The sequence below is a fragment of the Ochotona curzoniae genome, unplaced genomic scaffold (assembly GCF_017591425.1).
Source record: "Ochotona curzoniae isolate NIBS_2020 unplaced genomic scaffold, NIBS_Ocur_1.0 contig_4514, whole genome shotgun sequence".
Classification (NCBI taxonomy): Eukaryota; Metazoa; Chordata; class Mammalia; order Lagomorpha; family Ochotonidae; genus Ochotona; species Ochotona curzoniae.
The window spans coordinates 3,375,875-3,397,230 of NW_024466312.1; the positions used below are offsets into that span (position 1 = coordinate 3,375,875).

Consider the following 21,356-nt stretch of genomic DNA (forward strand, 5'->3'; position numbering starts at 1 on the left):
TCCCACCAGCGTGAGTTAGAATTGGGGGTGGGCCTGGCCTGGCCAGACTATAGCACCCACTGGCAAATGCCGAGGTGAGGGGTCTGTGCCAGACTGGGCCTCAGCACCCAACCAGCACATGTGAAACCAGGGGGATGGTGGGGATGGCCCCAGTGAGGGCCACTACTCCCACTGGTGAGCATGAGAGCTGAGATGGGGGCAGACCAGATCAGGCAGGGCCACATCTGATGGCTCACATGTGAGCTGGACCATGGAAAAGCCAGGCTGGGCTGACTATGCCTTCTGGTACATGCATAAGCCAGTTTTGGTGTGGATTGATTGGGCTTAGCCACAGCATTAGCTGGCAGATGCTGGCACAGGATCCAAATTCTGTCAGGTGTAGGCATGACTTATATAGATGGTGTCACCTGCTGGCCCCAGTGCAGACTGGATAGTGAGGCTGGTTGGGACGAACTGGGCTTCAATAACCATCAACATGTATGAGAGCTGAATGGGATGTGGACAGCACCAGTCTGCTGCACAGACTGGCAAGCTCAGGAACCAGGGCAGGGGCGGGCCTGGTGGGGTTTTTGTGGGTTGCTCCAACTAGACTGCAGCTCCTACTGGTTTACATGAAGGCAGAGTATGTGGTAAACAGGATTGGGCTGGGTTCCAACACCATGCGTTCATGGAGGATATGGCAGTACATTGGAGCCTCCAGAGGACACCTGGTATCATGGCAGAGGATGGAGGACAGAACAAATTGATCAACTACCCCAGCCAATCATTGGCAGTGAAGATCTGGGCAGATGGAAACTCTAAGGTCGACTAGAGCAGCCAGTGGATTCAGGAGAGATTTCATCGTGAATGGAGTGGTAGGATCACCAGCAATTCAGGACTGTTGAGTTATCAAAACCTCTTGAGAAATTCATGGTGTTTGCAACCTGTTTTTTTGTAACAGGTTTTTCTTCCTGTTGTTAATTTTGTATTGTTGCCTTTCATTTAAGAGGGATGTGTGGTGGCTCTGTAATGGAGACTATCATGTCCAGATGTGAGGATGCAGTGCAGTGTGCGTCTCTACTTCCAGATCAAAGATGGACAGCTAATGAAACTATTAGCTGTATCTTGACAATAGGAAGCTGTACTTTCTGCCATTGTTCATGCCTGCAATGATGAACACGTGACTGTTTATGAAGAGCTATGCTACAGTAATAATATAGAGGAATTGGGTGGGGTAGGGGAGGAGTGTTTGGGGAGGGGACAGGGGAAATCCCAGGGCCTATGAAACTGTATCATAGAACAATGATAATAATTTAAAAAGAAGTTACATTAAAATTAAAAACCACTATTTCTTTTCCAAATTAGTTACGAGAGGTGGAGAGAGGGGGGCGTGGGAGAAGGAGGAGGAGGAGGAAGGATGAATAGGGGAAATAGGAGAGAGGAAAGGAGGACGGGAATGAAAGTGGAACAACAGAAAGAAAAAATGAAAAATGAATGGAGTATATACAAGATGGAATGATGGGCAAGAAGCATACTGATTTCTACACCATGTTTGACTCTCCACTAATTCTATTTACCACTCACATTCTAAAAATCACTAAAAACATTTCAGTTTCAAAAGAACTTGTTTGAATCAAAATCTGGACGGACATCCTGAGCTCTATAAACAGAGACTGGAAACATCTGACTCTCTTGGCTTTGGTGTACTTTATAATTTTGGCTTCCTTAACCCCCCCTTCTCAGTTTTAGTTCCACTTGTCCTCAGGCTAAACGTTCTAGAGTGAGATCATGTCAACAGTTGTAATTTACCCAGTATGGGAAGAGGTTTGTAAATTATTCCCTGCCAGGTCCTCCCATATATTTGGCCAACCACCTGTCAGGTTGTGGCTCATCTGATACAGAGTTGTTCTCTGCCCAAGGGTCACTGGGGCCTTCCTCCTTCCAAGGGTGAGAAGCTTCAGGCTCGACTGTTGTTCTCAAGGGGCATGATGAACTTGTCAAGCGCTGTGATGGACATTTGTTACCATTTCTATAAGTACTGAGACGCAGCTATTAAATTAAAACTCTCCTGCCCTCTCCCAGGCTGGAGCCCCTAGGCACTACTGGGAGAGCCACAGGAGAAGCCTTTTTACGCTTTCGGGTATTTGCACATCTGCTTTATTCTGCGAAGCAGAATACCAATTTTATTTTTGCTTGCCTGGAAAAATAGCCATACTCAAGGAAATTTACCATCACAGGTCGCACACTAAACGCTGTAGGTACTATTTCAATAGAAAGCAAGGGGAATGAAATCTTCCAGAGAAGAGCTTATTACGTAGCTAGCTAGTACTAACAATCCACCAAAGCGCAAAACCCACAAACGCTTCACCTAGCAGGAAGGAGGTGATCTGCGCACGCGCGGAAATTCGGCGCTCGGTTTCCCCGCCTTTTCTAGGCTAGGCAGGAAGTGTACCTGCCCAGTACGGTCCGCCTGCCAGTTCGCCGGAACCAAAATTGCCGGTGCTACAGTTTCCCGCCCGGAACCGGAAACCAAGCTGCCTGTGAACCTGCAACATGGCGCGGTCCTGGAATAAGGTAGTTTACAGGGCCATGGACTGGGGCTTACTCAGACCAGGGCCCCGGACAGGGCGATGCGGAAACAGGAAATGTGGGATCACCGCGGTGCCAAGGAGCAGGGCAGGAGGGAAGGTCGTGGTGTTGGGCTAGGTGAAGAGGGCCGAAAACGATGGGTGTGCCATGCGGATTTGGGAGTCCGAGAACCTGAATTTGAGCCTCGCTGAATTTGAGCTGACAGTCCTTCCGCTGTGCACTCCTCCCACGCCCCTCTCCACTAGCTGCTCATTCCCTTTCTCCTCAGTTCTCAGTCCTCCGTGAACCCAGGTTCTTCTCATCTGTGTGAGAACGGGCATCAGCCGTGATAAACACCAACTCCACCGGCTTGTAAATTTAAGAGAGGGACTGTGTGAATAAACTAACTTTTAATACATCGCGTTATGGAATGCACTTCTCCATTAACTTAGTATCTCGTCTTTTTTTGGGGAGATCTTATTTTTTGAATTGCAGATACAGAGCTCTTATGATCTCATTTCATTTTAACACGGATTGGTGAAAACCCCTAACCCCTCACTGCAGGTGCAAAACACAGGCAACGAGAACCGAAGTGATGAGACAGTCTGTAACTTTGAACCCAGGCTGGCTGATTTCGGAGCCCTGGAGCGTATCTGCCGCTGGTAATCTATGATCCTTGGGTCCCAGGTTAATAACAGAAGTGACAGGGAATTTTTTAAAAGTGGTTTTGTTAACCTAAGAAGAGATGTGTAGTTGTCCCTGAAGGATCACTAGAGGGAGGTGTGGTTTCAGGACTGATCCATTCATACAGATAAAATCTGATCTGATCGCCTCAACTTCCTTGGGGAAATGTTGATTACAATGACTCACCTTCTTGGTTCTTTACTTTCAGCTGCTGAAAACTTTGTAGCTCCAGTGGGGAGGGGTTTGTGTAGATGCACTTGGAGTAAAATTGTTACAACCTCTTTCTATGGAGGCCATTCTTCTTCTAGATTAAAAAAAATAATAAGTGCCATATGATTAAATTTCTTGATGCCTTTTCCTGGCAAAAGGCTTGGTTTTCTAAGTCTTTTTTTTTTTTTTTTAAGAAGTAGCTTTTATTATTGTGTATTAAATGGATGCAAAAGGATGTTTTCTGAGCTTTTTAGGTTATGATCCCCATAGAATATACCTTTTATTACTGTCAAAGGGACTTTGTAGTTTGTTTCCATCTTTCCCAAAATAATTGTCTTACTCCAAAAAATACATGCATTATGGACCATTCTTTGTACTAAGGGAAAAATGATGTCTCTTTCTCATGAGTTGGGAAGAATAAAATACATTTCGGAATCATCCCTGATAGGTGCTCATTGAGGTTTTTCAAGTACATCTAAGCTCAGGAGAGCATTGTGTCACAAAATAGTTTCTTTATTCATGATATCTATTACACACACACGGTCAGCAGAACATTGTGTCAGAAAATGATTTATTTATTGGTAATATCTAACTGTTATGTGCACATGCCACCCCTTCCAGGAAGCCAGAGCAATCTAACTAACTCTCCTGCCTGTCAATCTTTTGTAACGCAGATGTCAGATATCAGGAGAAGCTATTATATTTTCCTTAGTCTTCTCATCTGGCTCAAATACCCAGGTTTTCCTTAGTGGATCTCTATGCCTCCAATGCTCTTGACTAAGTGCATTTCATATTCACGTGTAACTACATCATAAAATGGGATGTTCAGACTGTTGACAGTTGGATTAGTACAAAGCACTGGTGAGCCTGCTGATCAGAGCAACTCTGGATATGACCTTTGGCTTCATGGGTCTCAGTTGTCTTCTTCCTTAGTGAATGAACCCTGAGGTTAAGTGAAATTCCCTTGTACTTGAGCTAATGGGAAGTGCAAGTGGGACCAGATCCTGGATCTTCAGATGGCCACTCTAATTTTTTCAGCAGAAGGTCTTTTTCCTGTTTTGAATTTACTGTGCTGTTAGTAGAACCTAAAATATTTAGGAGACTGGAGTGAGGCAGGTGTGGGAAATTGTTGTAATTATGTCATCGTTGACTCATTTTATAACGTGCCCTGAAGTTGTGATTGTTGTTAATTCAGATCTACTGTAATGCACATTCAGTTACATTTTAGAACTGTTCTTTTTAGTTTGTGCTTTCCTTATTTCCCTGCATATGTTATTGTTGCCTAGTGAGTTAGTGCTTGACCTGTGTGATTCCCTCTGTAGCTTCCTTTTTTGCTTTATTGATTCCTGCTTGTTGTTTAAGATTCACCCAAGGGTCACATGCCTGTTTTCTTCTCTGCCCTCCCCACCAGTCTTGTGTATCTGCTCCTTCTGTCTCTCTTGTTTGCTGCATACTATTGTCATAGAATATTGTGCTGCTTTATTAGGTCTCTGTGTCTCCAGTTAGATATATTCTGTGTCTTATTCTTTGATCCTCAGTTTAAAAACTGATTCACATTGTTGGAGTATACTATCTTCGTGTATATAGATTACCACATAAATGCTTCAGAACAAACCATATTCCAAATCAATGACTTACTATAAAAGCTTCTATTCTTGTAACTCTACAGTTTAACTGTAGTTTTATGTGTGTTGGGCTTAGCTGTACTGGCTTTCATTGTAGTCTGCTCAATATGGCTTTGCTTTGAGCTCAGGCCAGGGGAACAGCAGTTACCTAATGAACGTTCCTGCCTGAGAGATTTCCTAGCTTTTAAAAAGTGTAAAGGCTACTGCAGTGAAAATTTATATGTTGTACATATATAGTCTTCACGTCAAACATGTTTCTTCTGTTTATCACACCTCTAAATATATCTGAAGTTCTGTGAACACGATAAGCAGAGGATGTATTTCAAAACTTTATGCCTTTCGTTTTCTCAAACAGTCTTTGGGCCTTTGTTTCTAGGCAGCTGTTGTGCTCTGTATGGATGTAGGCTTTGCCATGGGCAACGCCTTTCCTGGAGAAGAATCTCCATTTGAACAAGCCAAGAAGGTGATGACTATGTTTGTCCAGCGACAGGTAAGTTTCAGGTTGGTCTTGAGCTTGCCACCTGTGTTTTAGCTGCTTATTGCTTTTACCTTCTAAGGCAAAATCCTAATCCCCTTATTACTGTTCAACCTCTGTGTTTTGGGGAATCTGGTGAGTTTTCTATCATGTATTCATGCACATGTAGGTCTGTCTGCCACTCTAGCCTGATATTTTCTTCTTTCTTCATTCTGACCCAGTCACTGGACATTATAGTTTTTATCAGAAACAAAAGACATTGCTTCTCAGCCTTTTGGCTAAGATCAAGTGTAGAAACATAAGACAATTCGAAATTACAATCTCTGGGCCTGATGCAGTAGCCTCGCAGCTGAAGTCCTCACCTTGCATGGGCCAGCATCCCATATGGGCGCCGGTTCTAATCCTGGCAGCCCTGCTTCCCATCCAACTCCGTGCAAAGCATTTGAGGACACCCCCAAAGCCTTGGGACCCTGCACTCACGTGGGAGACCTGGAAGAAGCTCTTGGCTTCAGATCGGCTCGGCTCCAGCCATTGCAGCCGCTTGGGGAATGAATCATCGGACGGAAGATCTTCTTCTCTTTTTCTGCTCCTCTCTGTATATCTGACTTTGCAGTAAAAATAAATCTTTAAAAGACACACACACACACACACACACACACACACACACACACACAGAGTCTCGAAAACTGAATGGGCAGGAATTAAATCCTTCCTGTGCCACATGTGCTGATCTTGTGATCTTAAGCCAGTCCTTCAGTTTCCTCCTGTCTAGTTCAGTGTACCAAACTACCCCCAAAATCTCAGTGTCTTAAATGACATTTGTCATGGTTTGTTTGATGACTGGATGGGCTCTGCTGGCTGAGTTTTCTTCAGGTGATTTCACAGTTACCATCAGGTGGAAGTGAGGACGGGCATCATCAGAAGGCTCAGCCGAGCCAGCCATTCCAGGTGATGTACAGTTGTGTGCTGGGAAGCATCAGTGTTCTGATGGCTGGGAACACAGGTGAGGCTGTGCGCCACAAGCCTACGCGTGTTATGCATTATTATTGTGTATTAACCTGTCCAGCGAGCTGAGAGTTCTCAGCGTGGCAGCTCGTTCTTGAAGAGAATGTCTCAACAGTGACAGTTTGAAGGGGGCCCTGCTGGTACGGCTTATTATGGCCTAGCTTTGGAAATTCCAGAAAGTTGTTTCTATGGTTTTCTGTTAGTCAAGCAAGTTGCTAAGGCCAACTCACATTGGCCGTAAACTCCAGGTTCAACTGGAAATTGTAGTTTTGGGAATCGAGCAGAAGAACACAAGTGAAGGCGAAGAATTCCATTCTGTCCACACAGAGCGCTTTAGTAATTAAAAGGCTTATATTTATAAATACGTAGGGTCACACCGCCTGCTATGTCAAATCGGTTTTTTTTTGTTGTGTTTACTGTTCATTATGAAGTCATTCATAAAGCAGCAAAAACAAAAGGACTGCACCATGAAAACTGATTTTCCCATTGTCTCATGCCGTACAAATCCTAATGTTTTATCATATTGATTTAATTTTTTTCTTTTCTTGAAATATTACCAATAAAGTCCCTTCCGAATTTAGTTTTTCCCTCTTCTCCTTTCCAAAGAATTTTGGCAGATGCAGATGCGTATTTTGTAGTGTTAGACTTAAGTATATATTCTTAAATAATCTGTCAGGGGCATATATGGGTTGTTTCATATGATACTTACTAATCTATACATTTTTTCTTACCTTTGTTTTGGAGATTTATTCATGTCAGTGAATTCATTGATTCATTTTTGTGAGAATATCTTATGCCATTGTGTAAGTGTTCTGATGAGTATTTTTCCAGTATTTATTCTCTGAAAGTGCCAACATATATACTTTTGTCTTTTTAAAATATTAATTTATTTGTATTGGAAAGGCAGATTTACAGAAAGACCTTCATCTACTGGTTCACTTCACAAATGGCCACAATGGCCGAGTTGAGCCAGTTCGAAGCCAGGACAGGAACTTCTTCTGGATCTCCCACTGGGTGCTGGATTCCAAGGCTTTGGGCCATCTTCTACTGCTTTCCCAGGCTATAAGCAGGGAGCTGGATGGAAAATTGAGTAGCCGGGACATGAATTAGTTCCCATTTGGGATCCTGGCACTTACAAGATGAGGATTTAGACACTGAGCCATTATGCAAGTCCCAATGTATGTACTTTCTTATCTATTAATTCCCTGTTTACATATGTAAGAATTTATTTATAATATGAATGTGGTCTTCAAGTTCATGAAAAAAATGCGTATTATGAAAAAACTACGCCTGGATTTCTAAATTTTTTTTGCACCAAAACTATCAATTTTGTTTTCTATGAACTTTTAAAACTGTGCTTGTCAGTAGTAATGCAGGTATATAGCATATGAACTTGTAAGTTGGATTTTTTTTTTTTAATATTTAGAAAATTTAAACCTTCAGTAGATGCACACACATATATATGTGTAATGTTACATATATTGTTATATTATATATATGTATTAAAATCTATGTTTAGTGGAATGACTGAGAGTTATTGAGAGCCATTCTATCATGCCAGCTTGCGCTGAAACAAAGTCAAAGCAAACATCTGGCTAGAATGTAGCAGTCGTGTTGCTCCTGAAGTCTCCTGTTTCATGCATCCAAACTTGCTACAGCCGTGGGGCTTCCTAAGGTTGTCCTGTATCCCGAAGGTCAAGTGTCTCCTTGCTTACAGTCTGTCCTAACATAATTTCCGGTCTTCTGATGTTCCTCTCTAGGTTTTTGCCGAGAGCAAGGATGAAATAGCTTTAGTCCTGTTTGGTACCGATGACACCAAGAATGCCCTTGCTGCCGAGGGTCAGTATCAGCACATCACTGTGCACAGACACCTGATGCTGCCAGATTTTGATCTGTTGGAAGACATCGACAGCAAAATCCAGCCAGGTTCTCAGCAAGCTGACTGTATCCTTTTTGAGCTAGGCAAACTCCTTAGATGTGTTCTTTAGTTTGGGGAATCCCTAATACAGTTTGGTGAGCCTTCAGGGTCCCATCTCTGAATATATGGAGAGAATTTGCCTTGAGGAGATGTAGGTGGCATGTGTTAGGATTTAAGATGAAGTTGATCAGGTTGGGCATCTGGCTCCAGGCCCTCCGAGAGCTTGACCTTTCTCTGTTAGTGATAAGAGGTTGGGAGGATATATGCTTGTGTTGACTGTAAGCAGGGGGTCTTGTGGGGTGCTGACCAACAGTATTCAGATGATGAGAAATGACTTACTGTTTATTTATTATGATTTATTTGATAGCCAAACTCAACAAACAAGTGAGTGAGAGAGAGAGAAAGAGACAGAGTGAGCTTCTATCTGATGGCTCACTTTCCAGATACCTGCAACGGTTGGGTCTGATCACAGCAAAAGCTCAGGGCCAGAAATGTAGTCTGGGTCAGTCACCCTTGAGGATGGCAAGGACTCAACTATTGGGGATGTCACTTGCTGCCTCTTGAGGTGCACACTAGCAGGAAGCTGGATTCAAGGATGGGATCAGAATTCACACCCAGTCACTACAGTATGGAATGTGGAGCATCCCAGCCTACATTTTAGCCCGGATGCCTACTCTGAGAAAACATTTTTAATAAGGCATAGCATTAGTAATCTCTGTCATTTTCTGAACGGAGGATACTTTGTGGCTAAAAATCAGAGTGATAAGCAAATGGTGAGATTGTTCACTTTCCTCCACAGGTGCCCTGATTTTAAGGAGCTATTCTTGTCCATTTCTGAACAATTGGTAGTGCCATCGTTGATCACTGGGAGGCACTGCTGTGTTGGGAGTGACTTGAACATGCTACAGGTGGCTCACTTCAGATCGAACAATGAACTGTGATCACCGAAAATGAGTTCTAGATACTGTTGAATGGCATGATATTTGATTGAACAAGTAGAATATGTTATATGAAATAGTAAAGTGAATACATTAGTGAAAGAGACTTTGGAAAAAGTACACTTGGGCAGGTAGCACTAAATCGGCACATAGTCCTATGTCCACAATTTCCAGCCCTATAGATTTTCTTCAAAGAAAAGTTGATCACTCGTGGGATGAAGGGAATGTTTGGGGATGTTCACACCCTTAACCAGCCGAGTCCTGGACGCACTGATTGTGTGCATGGATGTGATTCAACGTGAAACTGTGTAAGTGTCTTGACTACCGAGAGCTGGAAACAGCTTTTTGTAAAATAAAATTACATGGGTTGTTGTGTTCAGTGTTCTGTATGATTCATCATTAGTCAAGTAGAATATTTATGTGGCTAAGGAAACATTTGATAAGCATTCAGTGATTCACTTCAAACTCTGTTTTCTAGAGTTTTAAAAGGTCCTGTATCTGATGGGCATTTCTCTGGGAGAGAAATGTTTGGCTTATTTTAGTTTATTTTTTTCTTATTTCACTTAAAATTTATCAGAAATTTAAAAAAAATAATAAGTGATATAATCCATGTGTAACTGAGAGAATAATAGCTTAGGCCAATTTCCTAATAAATTATTGAATTAGTATGCCTTGAAAATGTGTGTCTTTGAGCAAATGCACACTTAACATGCACACACATGCACACACATGCACACACGTGCACATACATGTACGCACACGTGCATGTCTTCCCTCACTTGTTAGGAGGAGCATTTGCACTGAGATTCCAGATGTTTCTTCCACATAATTTTGCTCTTAGCTTGTGTGTAGAATCAAAACAGGCTATTTGGAAAGAGAATCTATGCATGACTGTAGTTGTGGGATATTAGGAGAGTATTCTGTTTGTGTCCTTCCCTTCTGGAGGCTGGGATCCAAGAATGGATCTTTCGAAATCAAAGTGACCTTATCTTTACACTAAGAGTTAAGAGTTAGGGAACATGGTTTTCCTGGTGCTCAGAGCTCTTTCCCAGTCTGGTCGCAGTATGAGGTATACCAGGGCTGATTATGTATTTCCTAGGATCTTACCTAAGCATCAACAGTGTGTAGATGTCCAAAACAGTCAGCTGTATCAGCAATGTCTAAATCATTTCTTGGCCCTTCCCTGCTCAGTGGCTATGTATATTTGGATTTGTTGGAGATAATGTAAGAGAATGATTTCTTAATGTGATAACTTTCTCTTTTAGAGGAAAGAAGTTTGAGAAGAGGCATATTGAAGTCTTCACTGACCTCAGCAGTCCATTCAGCAAGGATCAGCTGGATATTATCATCCATAACTTGAAGAAGTCTGGCATCTCCCTGCAATTCTTGTAAGATCCTAAGAATAATGAATGTGGGCAAATCCTATGATGGCCTCGAGCATTGGGTGGCACCCCTTTATAGAGTGCCTGATTCCCAGGAATCTTCTCTTTTTGCTCTGAAATAGAATCTATCGGATGACATAATGATTCCTCTCTCTGTTGCAGGAACTGTTCTGAGATTTGCAGATAAAGAAATGAAGTCATAGTGATAGGAAAGAACTGAGCTCGGTAGCAGATCAGTTGTTCACTGTTTTAGACTCAAAAACTTGAGGAAGTGGACAGATCATGGAGAATGTTTAGTGTATCTCCTCCATACGTACCCAATTACTTAATTAACAGTTCTCTTAAAGGCTGTAGAAATTGCGTCCTACAAATAGTAGATGTTTTCAGTAGGCAGTAATGCCAACCTGGCAATCATTTTAAAGACAGAATTTTAGGAAAAGATTTACTTATATAAAGGCAGAGTTAGAGAGAGAGAGAGAGAGGTCTTCCAAGCTTTGATTCATTCTGCAAATGGCCACAATGGCCAAGACTGGGACAAGATAGAGCTAGGGGTCTGGAACACTCTTCCTGACCTTACATCTGGGCAGCAGGGACCCAGACACTAAGGCCTTTTTCCTTTGCTTCCCTGGCTTATATTAGCAGAGAACTGGACTGAAAGTGGGGAAGCCAGGACTTGAACCAGTGTTTCTATTGAATGCCAGCATTGTAGGTGTCAGTTTGACATGTTGTACCACAGCACCAGCCCCACGGCATAAATTTTTATGTTTAACTCCTTTCCAGAACTAAATAAAGCAAAGGCACATACCAAATGCAATTTTCTATTGGTATTTGGAGGCGGGGTATACACAAAAAAAGGGAAAGCTGTGTTTCACAGTTTGTTAGTGGGGGTAGTCCCTCCTGCAGGATGGCTTGGATTTCTCCCGCAGGATGTACTTTCTATGTCTTACATCCTTAACACAAAGATCCTTTGCACTACATGAAGCCTTCCTGCTGTACTCAAAACCAGCTTGCTCTTATACTATTTTTAGTGAAAGCTGAATGTTGGGATAGGATGTTGAATTATTAATCTTCTGAGGACACTCATTTTTCAAATTGAGGGCTGTACCCAGAAGCCTCTGACTGAGAGTGATGAACATGTGGCTTCTTCAGATGCATGGGGAAGGAAGACCCTCTCCGGCACGGATGTCCTGCTTAACACTTCTGAGGGACATCTTCTCTGGAGGAGCACAGAAAATAGCTCAGAATAAGCCATCAAACTGATACTTGCGAAGACGGTACTTGAAAGAAATTAAGTGCTTTTTAAGTGACACTTCTTACTAGGTTGAGGCTTCATCAGAGCTTGAGAACCCCAGCTCCGCTTGCCTTCCCTGTGCAGGAGCTCAGGATGCCTCTGCACGGTTGAAGCGTGCTCACTTCTACCAGTGTCATCTGAAATGACTTTTTCTTTTGGTATCAGCAATATAATGTGTGCACAAGCTCTACTTCCTTGCTATGTGGTTGCATTTTTTTCTTCACTAATAATGCCTTCCCTTATGGCATAAGCCTCCAGCATATAAATTCAAGTTTATAGCTTTTAAAAATATTCTATTTCGTTTTGTTTTTAATCTTGTTTACATAGTTTAGAGGATTAAGCGCCCATGTGGGCCTGCATTTGGGTAGGGAAGATCAAGGTGTAGAGGAAGGTAGGTGGCACAGATGTTTCAGAGTTTTTGTTTTGTTTTGTTTTTCTCCTTTATCCACAGAAGGTGAAGGGGTAGGGTCCATTCCTGGCTGTCAAACTGCATTGGCACCCAGTGGTGGGAGATTATTATTTGCTCACAATTTAGAGGCCCTGATGTGGTGAGAAATGTTTTGAGGGTGTTACTTGAGTAGTTTTAATAGATACGAGGCATTGTCAGCTTTGTTGCACTAGGGTTGAAGAAAGATTTTTTACAATGTCTGTTGGCTGACCAAGTCCACCTTAGTGCATCCACAGACTCAGACACTTGCTGCAAAGCTTGGCTGGGAGAGTGGTCCAACCTGTTCTACTTTCCAATCTCTGATGAGGCATTTGACATCTTCTACTGCTCCAGATGCGCTGAACTTTTTCTCCCCCATGTGCATCTGGGCATGCTGCATACTGCATGGGCATCAGCAACTGAGGAAGCCAGCCCTGATATGTGCACTCCAAGGTCAGACCACATATCTTGTGATTTTTCCTGTGGCTGAGGTTTGAGTCCAATGATCCACTTGGGGAGTCCCCCAAGAAAGCTCACCTGGTGTGAGCTCAACCTAGACTCTTGTATGAGCTGGTGCAGGGCCAGGTGTGGTCAAGTTCATGCTTTCAGTGCTTGGTGGATTTTTTGCATGATTGCTTTTGGGCTGAACAAGTTCCAGCAACTGGAGAAGCACTGTGTCCTGAGCAGGTTTGTTCCTGGGATGTAGTGTTCAGTTTTTTCTGCTGACTGACTCCTGAGAAAGGTTGTTTCTGGTCTAATACAAGATAGCTGCCTTGTATTGTAGCTACATCCTAGGATAAACTTCCTGACACTTTGACTTTATGTCCTTTGTTCCTTTGTGGTAGATGTTATGGAAATAGCAATAATTTCATGCAAACCTGCTCCCTGAAAGCCTTTAATCTGAGGTAATTGAGGACATGCACATTTGTCACAGTATTCATAGAAAAATGTGAACAGAAACCCCCTTTTCATTATAGTAAAGAAAAATAGAAAATCAAATTAAAAAACAATCTTCCACTTAGTGATGACCACCACGCAATTTGTGTGAACTGAAAAGATGACTGCATTTAAAATCGAGCTTTTGGGGGCGGGGGGGGGGGAGGGGGCGGCAGGAAGTGACGTTGCCTTTTGGTTAGGTAGAGGAGCTTTTCTTAGTTACTGGCTGTGCAGCTTTAACCAACTTACTTCATCTCTGTAGTTTCACTTTCTTTTTGTATGATAGATATGGAAATCTTCCACCCAAACAATACCTGCAGTGTGAAATGAGGTTGTTTATTTGAGTGCTTTTTTGTAACGTTCCATATAGCATGTTATAAAATGTAGAGTTTTTGGTTTGCGTTGCTGATTGAATTTTCCCATGATGCATAACCCCAGTCTGGTTTTATTCTCATTGCAATCAAAAAGCTGGAGTAAAGCACAAGGAAAATGGGGGTTTTACTTCTTTGCATTTGAAATGTTATGCATGGTCTCTGATATAATCTGTATAATAACCTTGAGCAATCATCAGTGGGCTTTCCTTTTTTCCTTCTGCTTGGAATATCTCATTGGCTTTTTCTAGGAAGTGATCTTTCCTGCACTCAATTCCTGGTCTAAACAAAGCCTGGGATCTTCTGTATGATTCCTGTTTTGATTTTGAATCTCTCCCAGGTAGAAGAGTTGGGCAATGAGCTTACTTTTGTCCGATCCCGCTGCTATAACAAAACACCCAATGAAAAGCTTGTTTCATTGTGCAGATTATAAACGTGGTAATGTATTAATCACATCTGTGGACTGTAAAGTCCAAGATCGCAGTTCTGGCAGACCACCCCCTGGCCTATGTTCAAGGTGGCACCTTGTTGCATTCCCACATGGTGAGAAGGATGAAGACTGTCTTTACATGATACAAAAGAAAAAGAAAAGGCTCACTTCAATGTCACAGACATAAACTAACCATTTATTAGGGGGTCTGCTCTCATGACTGCATCGCTTACCAAAGGTCTCTCCTAACCCCGAAGTGGGCAGTTTTTCCCAAATTTCAACAGAGGGATTGTGGAGTATGCATTTAGACTGAGGCAGGCATTGAATATGTTCAGAGGCAAGATAAAGGTGGGCAGGCTGAGAGAATGAAGCCAGCATAAAGGACAATGAAGGTGAATATGGAGACAGAGTGAGAATCAGATAAGCTTTGTAACATTTGCAACCTTGGGTCTGGTAATGACAAGACTGTGTACAACCCTCCCTTTTTTACTGTTGGATTATATAAGACAATAAGTTCCCTCCACCTTCTTTTTACTAAATCAGAGATTTCCATCACAGGAAACTGAAAGAATATTGACTTAAGTAAACACTGTGTCATTTGCAGATGAGAATTTTAGCCAGGTGAGTTTTGCCAACATATCCATTTTTTCATAGCTAGTTAGTGACATTTACAATATTGGAACCTCATTTATTTCCTGGTTTCTCAACTGCTGCGGTCTTTTCCTGGTAGTTTGCCTTTTCCAGTTGGCAAGGAAGTTGGAACTGAAGACAGAGGAGATGGCTTACCCTTGGACCGTCATGGACCCTATTTTCCTCCAAAAGGAATTACTGAGCAGCAAAAGGAAGGCATTCAGATGGTGAAAATGATGATGGTATCTCTAGAAGGTGAAGATGGACTGGATGAAATTTATTCCTTCAGGTAAGAGGGGAAAACAATGGGGCAACTTTGGTTTGTAGTCATGTCAATGTTTTTTTGATTAGAGAGATCTGGGAGCTTCTCTTTTTGGGGGTCTGCGCTTGAATTGGCAGTCATTCTTTAATAAGTATTCTGTTTTATTTTAAGATTAGTGTCCTTAACAATTATCAGCCTTTTTGGCTGGTTAACATTTCAGATTTATTTCCAGGATTTATGCAGTGAAGATTGGGAATATTAGATAGCACAAGAGACACCACACATCAATGTAAGGTGAACTAGTAGATGTCTTTTATTTTTCATTTTTGTTTGTGATGATTTTCACATAGTTGATTAGGGTGCAGAGGGTCAAGGGCTGCAGGAAAGTGGATGAGACCACCATTCTGGTTTTTTTTTTTTTTTAATTTGTTTGTTTGTATGTTGGTGGGTACCATAACCTGGCTTGGTCTGGGCTGCTCCGTGTCGTGGTTCTTGCACTCACTTGCAAGGGACTGTGTCCAAACAGAGGAATTACCCAAGCTCCTCCATCAGAACCCCTCCCAGTATGAGATCTCACACCCATCAGTGAGTCCATGGGCCAGCCCTACTTAGTCCACCTCCTGTCCTAGCAGGAATAGTGGCCTTTCCTGACCGGCCCTTACCCATTCTGTTTTTACTGTTGGGTGTTATAGCCCAATCAAGATTGGCCCACACTCAGACACAGCTCACACATAGCTCACAGGAGTAGAGAACTAGCCTAGCCTGCCCTATACCCACCCTGGTTCTCACAAGTGCCAGTGGGTACTGCAGTATAGCCCAGTGTGGTGCACCCTATACCCACTCCACACCCATTGCCAAGGGACACTGCAGCCATGTCCAGACTAGATAGTAGCCCCCACTCTGGCCCTCTCATTCACCCAGTAGGAACCACAATGCACCCAGGGCGTCCCCTTAGCTCCCCAACCAGACCTGATCCCTGCCCCAGATCTTACTCATGCCAGTGGTTGCTCTGACCCAGCTTGGTCTAGTCCCTCACCTGTCTTGGCCTTTGCCTTTGGATGCTGCAGCCTGGCCTGCCCTAGCCTCCCCCCAGGCCTGACTCATTGGTGGGCACTGGTACCTGGCTCTACTTAGTCTGCTCCCATCCTTGTCTCATGCATACTGGCAGGTGTGACAACCTAACCAAGCATGATCTGTGCTCCAGCCTGGTTTCTGCACTTGCCAGTGAGGTAAGGCTTGCTCAGTTCTTCCCAGTCTTTCCCTTCCAAAACGAACCCACACTCTTACCAAAAGATGAAGCTACTTTGCCCAGCTTGCCCAACCCCCAGGTCTAACCTTGTGCTCAGCAGTGGAAGCTATAAACCCATAGGGGAGTTTCCCAAGTTCCCCCACTCAGCCTAATCTCAGACCCAGATCTCACACATGCCAGTAGGTGCTAGGCCCTTGTCCAGCACAGTCTGCCCCTCCATCTTGGCCTTTGCGCTGGTGAATATTGTGGCGGGCACACCCTACACCCTGTTTTAGGATGCACATATGGGTGCTGCCGTCTGGACCTGCCCAGCCTTTTCTTGGCCCCAGTACTCGTGAGTGTTGGTTGCTTCCGTGTGATCCCACGTAGTTCAAGCTATCACCACCCCAACTCTTAAGGCTTTGGGCCATCCTTGAATGCTTTCCCAGGCCACAAGCAGGGAGCTGAATGGGAAGTGAGACTGCTGGGATTAGAACCAGCACGCATATGGGATCCTGGCATGTTCACAGCAAGGACTTTAACTGCTAGGCTGTTGCGCCAGGCCCATAAGATAGGCCATATATTAATCTTTCTTAAAAATATATGTTGATCATAATATAGTTTATTTAGGAAAACAAACCAAAAATAGAATTCACTAAATATAAAGAACTTATACCTTATTTATTTAATATGGGTATTAGTAAAAACAACATGATCTAAGGAGAATGGAAGCCTTTCTCTTTCATGTAACATTTCTCTATCATGTAACAGTAAACTGCTTTTTAGCCTTTTAATTAGAGACTATAAGAACCTAAGACGGATTGATGGCGCATAGAATAGTTATGTGTTTGGGAGCCCTGATTTGGTAAGGCAAGCAATGGACTACCTTTGCCAGGCGGTATGGCTTGTATAGGTTCAACCCTCAACAATTATACTGCATGATGTTTATGAATTAATTCTAGTTTGTCATTTGATTCATTCCACAAATATTCTTGTGAGTACTCAGTATACAAAATAATGTTGTTTATGTATATGGTTGAAATAAAAACTTAACCAATAGAATCTTTTTTTAGTAGCTATAGTGTATATTTGTTCTAATTTTTCTTCTAAATCATAATCTTTAAGTATTTCTGATGTGTTAAACTGTAAGTGACAAATGGCACACCTTCATTTTCTAAGCAGTTACCCTGGAAGGATTACAGGTAGGGAAATCTGTACAAATGAGCTGTAATTCCCCAGGTGATTGCTGGAGGAATCACTGGACTGCTGACAGTGCAGTTTCACAATGTAATTGGTTTTCTGGTCACAATATGTGCACATATGTGTTCCTGAGTTTTTTCTTCTCTTCGTGTCTTAAATTAATCATATTAACCATGACTATCCCTAAGAAAAATCATGGGACTATACAAATGGCTAAGTGTGTTTTTTTTTTTTCACCATATGTTGCAATAAGTAGGTTTAGTACTGATTGTTCATTATACTACCAATTGGAAGCTACTTTAATAATGAGGCCTGCCAGGGAGATGCGGAATAGAACTTCATCATCCCGTATAGTACTTGTTAGTCATATGGGCTATTTAAGGGAATTAAAGTTATATAAGTTACAAGCTCAGTCCCTCTGTCAAAGTAGCCATGTTTCTAGTTCTTAACAGCCTTTTGAATAGGCGCGGTTAGAAACAGAACATTTCTACTGTTGTAGCAAACTAAACGCGGTGGATTCTACTCTGTGTATGGTAGGTCTTAGGAAGAAAAACTGACTTCTACTTGGGGAGTAGTCAGCTCTACAGGTGGACAAATGACCTGTTCTTAGTTCTCATATTTTAATGCTGATCTTTTAGCAATTTCCCTGGGACCAAATCCAAACCGCACAGTGGTCTTAGATGTAACTTAGAGTTGAAATGTCCTCTGAAACAGGATACACTTGGCTCGTATTTCTTCAGTCCCAAACAAACTCAAGAATGAGAGGTACTATCGTTTTAGATGAATCGTAAGCTTTGGAAGAAAACCTAAACCAGATTGTTTAGGTTGTTTAGGTTGTTGTGCTTCGTAAATTATTTTTGAAACTTGGAGTCTCTCAAGACTTCTGTCTGTAACTTTGAAAATAATGTAAGATAATCTTCTTTACCCCTTTAGTGGAATCTGTTGTTTTGTTTTGTTTTATTTTGTTTTGTTTTGCATTGAGGTAATCAGAATGGCTTCACTGAGTAATTTGAGTGTGTTTGGCCATTAATTCCTTTGTTCTTTATTTTGGTGAATACCACAAATTCCACCTATCTCCATTCCCTGTGTTTCATTAGGGCCCAATTGAAAATAGAATTAATCTTTACTTTTTCCAAATGAAATAGCACTATATATTGTGCCATTTTCCTATCCTAGCTGTTCCTGCCAGTAAGAAACCTAGAGTTATCCTTAAACCTTAGGATTAAATGTTGACAATTAAGTTCCTTTATTCCCTGTGTAGTCTTCATTTAGCAATCTCTAAGAGAATTGGAATTGTTGAGCGAATTATAGATTGTGAGCAGTGGTGTTCCAAGATGTGGCCCGCCTTTGATACCCAGGTTTCCGTGGAGTTGGTGAGCCCTTTATACAGAGTTCCCTGGGGATGTACTGCTTTCACAGTCTCAGAGGTCTTCTTGTTCTGCAGAGTTGAAGGAATAGATTGAAGAGGGAAGGATATAGATGTTCATTTTCACCTGTCAGCAAAGTAATTCAACTTCTGCTTCCTCCTAAGCCAGTTCACTTGCGTGTTGGCTCTCTCCCAAGTTGTCACTGTCATTTTCCTGCCATCCCCTGCTATTCCTCCCTGTCTGATCAACAACAGTTCACTTCTTATACAGAAAACTAACTGCATAATCTAGCAAAGTTAACATTTGGAAATTGTTGATTTTTTTATTCTTTGTTAAGTGAGAGTCTGAGACAGCTGTGTGTTTTTAAGAAAATTGAGAAGCGGTCCATGGCTTGGCCCTGTCAACTGACCATTGGCTCCAATTTGTCTATAAAAATTGTGGCCTATAAATCGGTAAGTGATCGCCAGATGCTATTTTTTAGAGAAATGTTACCAGGAAGATAAATATGCTTACGTAAAGAATGACCGTTCTTGTGTGGATTAGTCAGAACCATAATTATTACATCTCTAGCTGTTTTCCCTGCTCATTTAATCTCTGTTTAGCTTTATATGTCTAAGACATCATAGGAAAGTTTTCACAATTTTCTGAAATAGAATTTGATTTCCTCATCTTTCCTTCCATTGTTAATTGATTATTAATCATGCACTCAGACTTCTTTTTTTTTTAAAGAAAGAAAATGCAGTGTTATCGTTGTAGAATGGTAGCAGAAATCTAAATTCACCAAAGTTCAGTTTTGTTTAGCCACACCTAATTCATATCTGATAGTAACAGCAGCTATGTAATACTGAAAAATATTAAATTGTTACTGTGAATTTGCCTTTGGTGTGACATAGGTACATTTGTACATAATAACACACCCTTAAAGGTGATTATTTGATGGAATTCCAGTCTGAGTTGTCTTTAACCTTCTTACTTTCTTTGAAATGTATAAGTATGCATGTGCGTTACATGTTTAAATACTCATATAAATATATATGACATGTTTATTAAATATAAATGAACACTTTCAATGTGCAAAATAAGTATACAAAATTAAGATATGTTCTCAAGTGGTCCTTAAATAGTTATTTGCTGATTTCTGATGACTGATAGATTGTTCACTCTTTTTTGTTGGAAAACTGATAAAATGGACATTCTTCTTTTACTCGACAGTGTAAAGGTATTGTATAGAATCTGTTTATGTTTGTACAAGCTAGTATTTATCTTTTGCTTGCTCTGGGGGAATTATGAATATAATGAGAATTATCCACTATATGGTGTCATAAAATAAACTGAAATTTTCATGCTAGCAAACTAAACAGTATAACCAGAGTATTGTCCTGAGTTTTCCTTTATGAACCAGGGAGAGTATTATTAAGGCTTTAATCTTCCATCATTCTGAATCCTAGTTTTCCTTTATTTATCTTTTGGATATAAGATTGTACCAGAGAAAGTAAAAAAGACTTGGATAGTTGTGGATGCAAGAACCCTAAAAAAGGAAGATATACAGAAAGAAACAGTTTATTGCCTGAATGATGATGATGAGACTGAAGTAGCGAAAGAGGACACTCTTCAAGGTATGGCGGTGGGAGCTTCCCTGTGGCTGCTGGAGGCGATGGGGCAGGCTAGGAGCTGTGTTTTCCTTTATGCTGAGAGTGTTCTCTGAGTTATGGAGAAGTAAGTGTCTGAGGGAATAATGAGACACTTGTTCTCTAGCTTGATTGTTGGGCCCGAGGCAGGATGTTTCCCAGGGGTGCACTCGGGTAGCGTGCCTCTTGAGTTTTATGTGCCTCCAGTGACAGGACTCAACACTTAGCTTGGAGGTTTGAAACTTGCATTCCAGGAGAATGTTTTTGTTAATGTGACTGAAGCAGTACGTTTTTTTACTTTTGACTTCCATATTATTCTTCTATGTGTCAGTTTCAGGTTTTATGTCCTATCAGACGTGCCCCCTTAAGGGATAAGAAACATTGTTGAGTGCACTGCTTTATTTTCATTAGGATCTATAGTTTGTATTCATATATGATACCCATTTAAATAGTGTGTCTAGATGGCTAGATCCAGAGCACTTAGAATGTAGCTGAGATTGTGTAAATATTCAGCAAATAAAATTATAAGATATCAAGTAATGATTTTAGAGAGAAACCAAAGTTGTTAGATGGATTGATTGCTGGCTATCCATTGCCCAGTGCAGTTTTGATTAGAAAGCCTTAAAAAAAGAGGTGTAAATTGTGGGGAGGGCACTTTGGAGGTGATAATAGTTTTTATACTGTTCTTTCTCAAGACGAATTATGTGTCAAATGTTGTTAATATCCTGCACACTCTACTAATTGTTTCAGTTCAGTCACATAAAGCATGAATTTTGAAGTCAAGCCTGAGTTAGAGTCATGA

The 21,356-nt window shown here is 41.6% G+C and overlaps 1 protein-coding gene across 1 annotated transcript in view; it reads left to right on the forward strand.

The window, feature by feature from the left end:
- The first annotated feature begins 2,484 nt into the window (after positions 1-2,484).
- Positions 2,485-21,356, forward strand: part of XRCC5 (X-ray repair cross complementing 5) — an 83,963-nt gene continuing 65,091 nt past the window's right edge. Inside the window, exons 1-8 of the mRNA XM_040986482.1 lie at positions 2,485-2,553; positions 5,443-5,556; positions 8,307-8,490; positions 9,662-9,710; positions 10,668-10,790; positions 14,970-15,158; positions 19,264-19,378; positions 20,404-20,542. Coding sequence (XP_040842416.1) covers positions 2,533-2,553; positions 5,443-5,556; positions 8,307-8,490; positions 9,662-9,710; positions 10,668-10,790; positions 14,970-15,158; positions 19,264-19,378; positions 20,404-20,542 — 934 coding nt within the window. The 5' untranslated portion in view covers positions 2,485-2,532. The remainder of the gene's footprint in view (positions 2,554-5,442; positions 5,557-8,306; positions 8,491-9,661; positions 9,711-10,667; positions 10,791-14,969; positions 15,159-19,263; positions 19,379-20,403; positions 20,543-21,356) is intronic.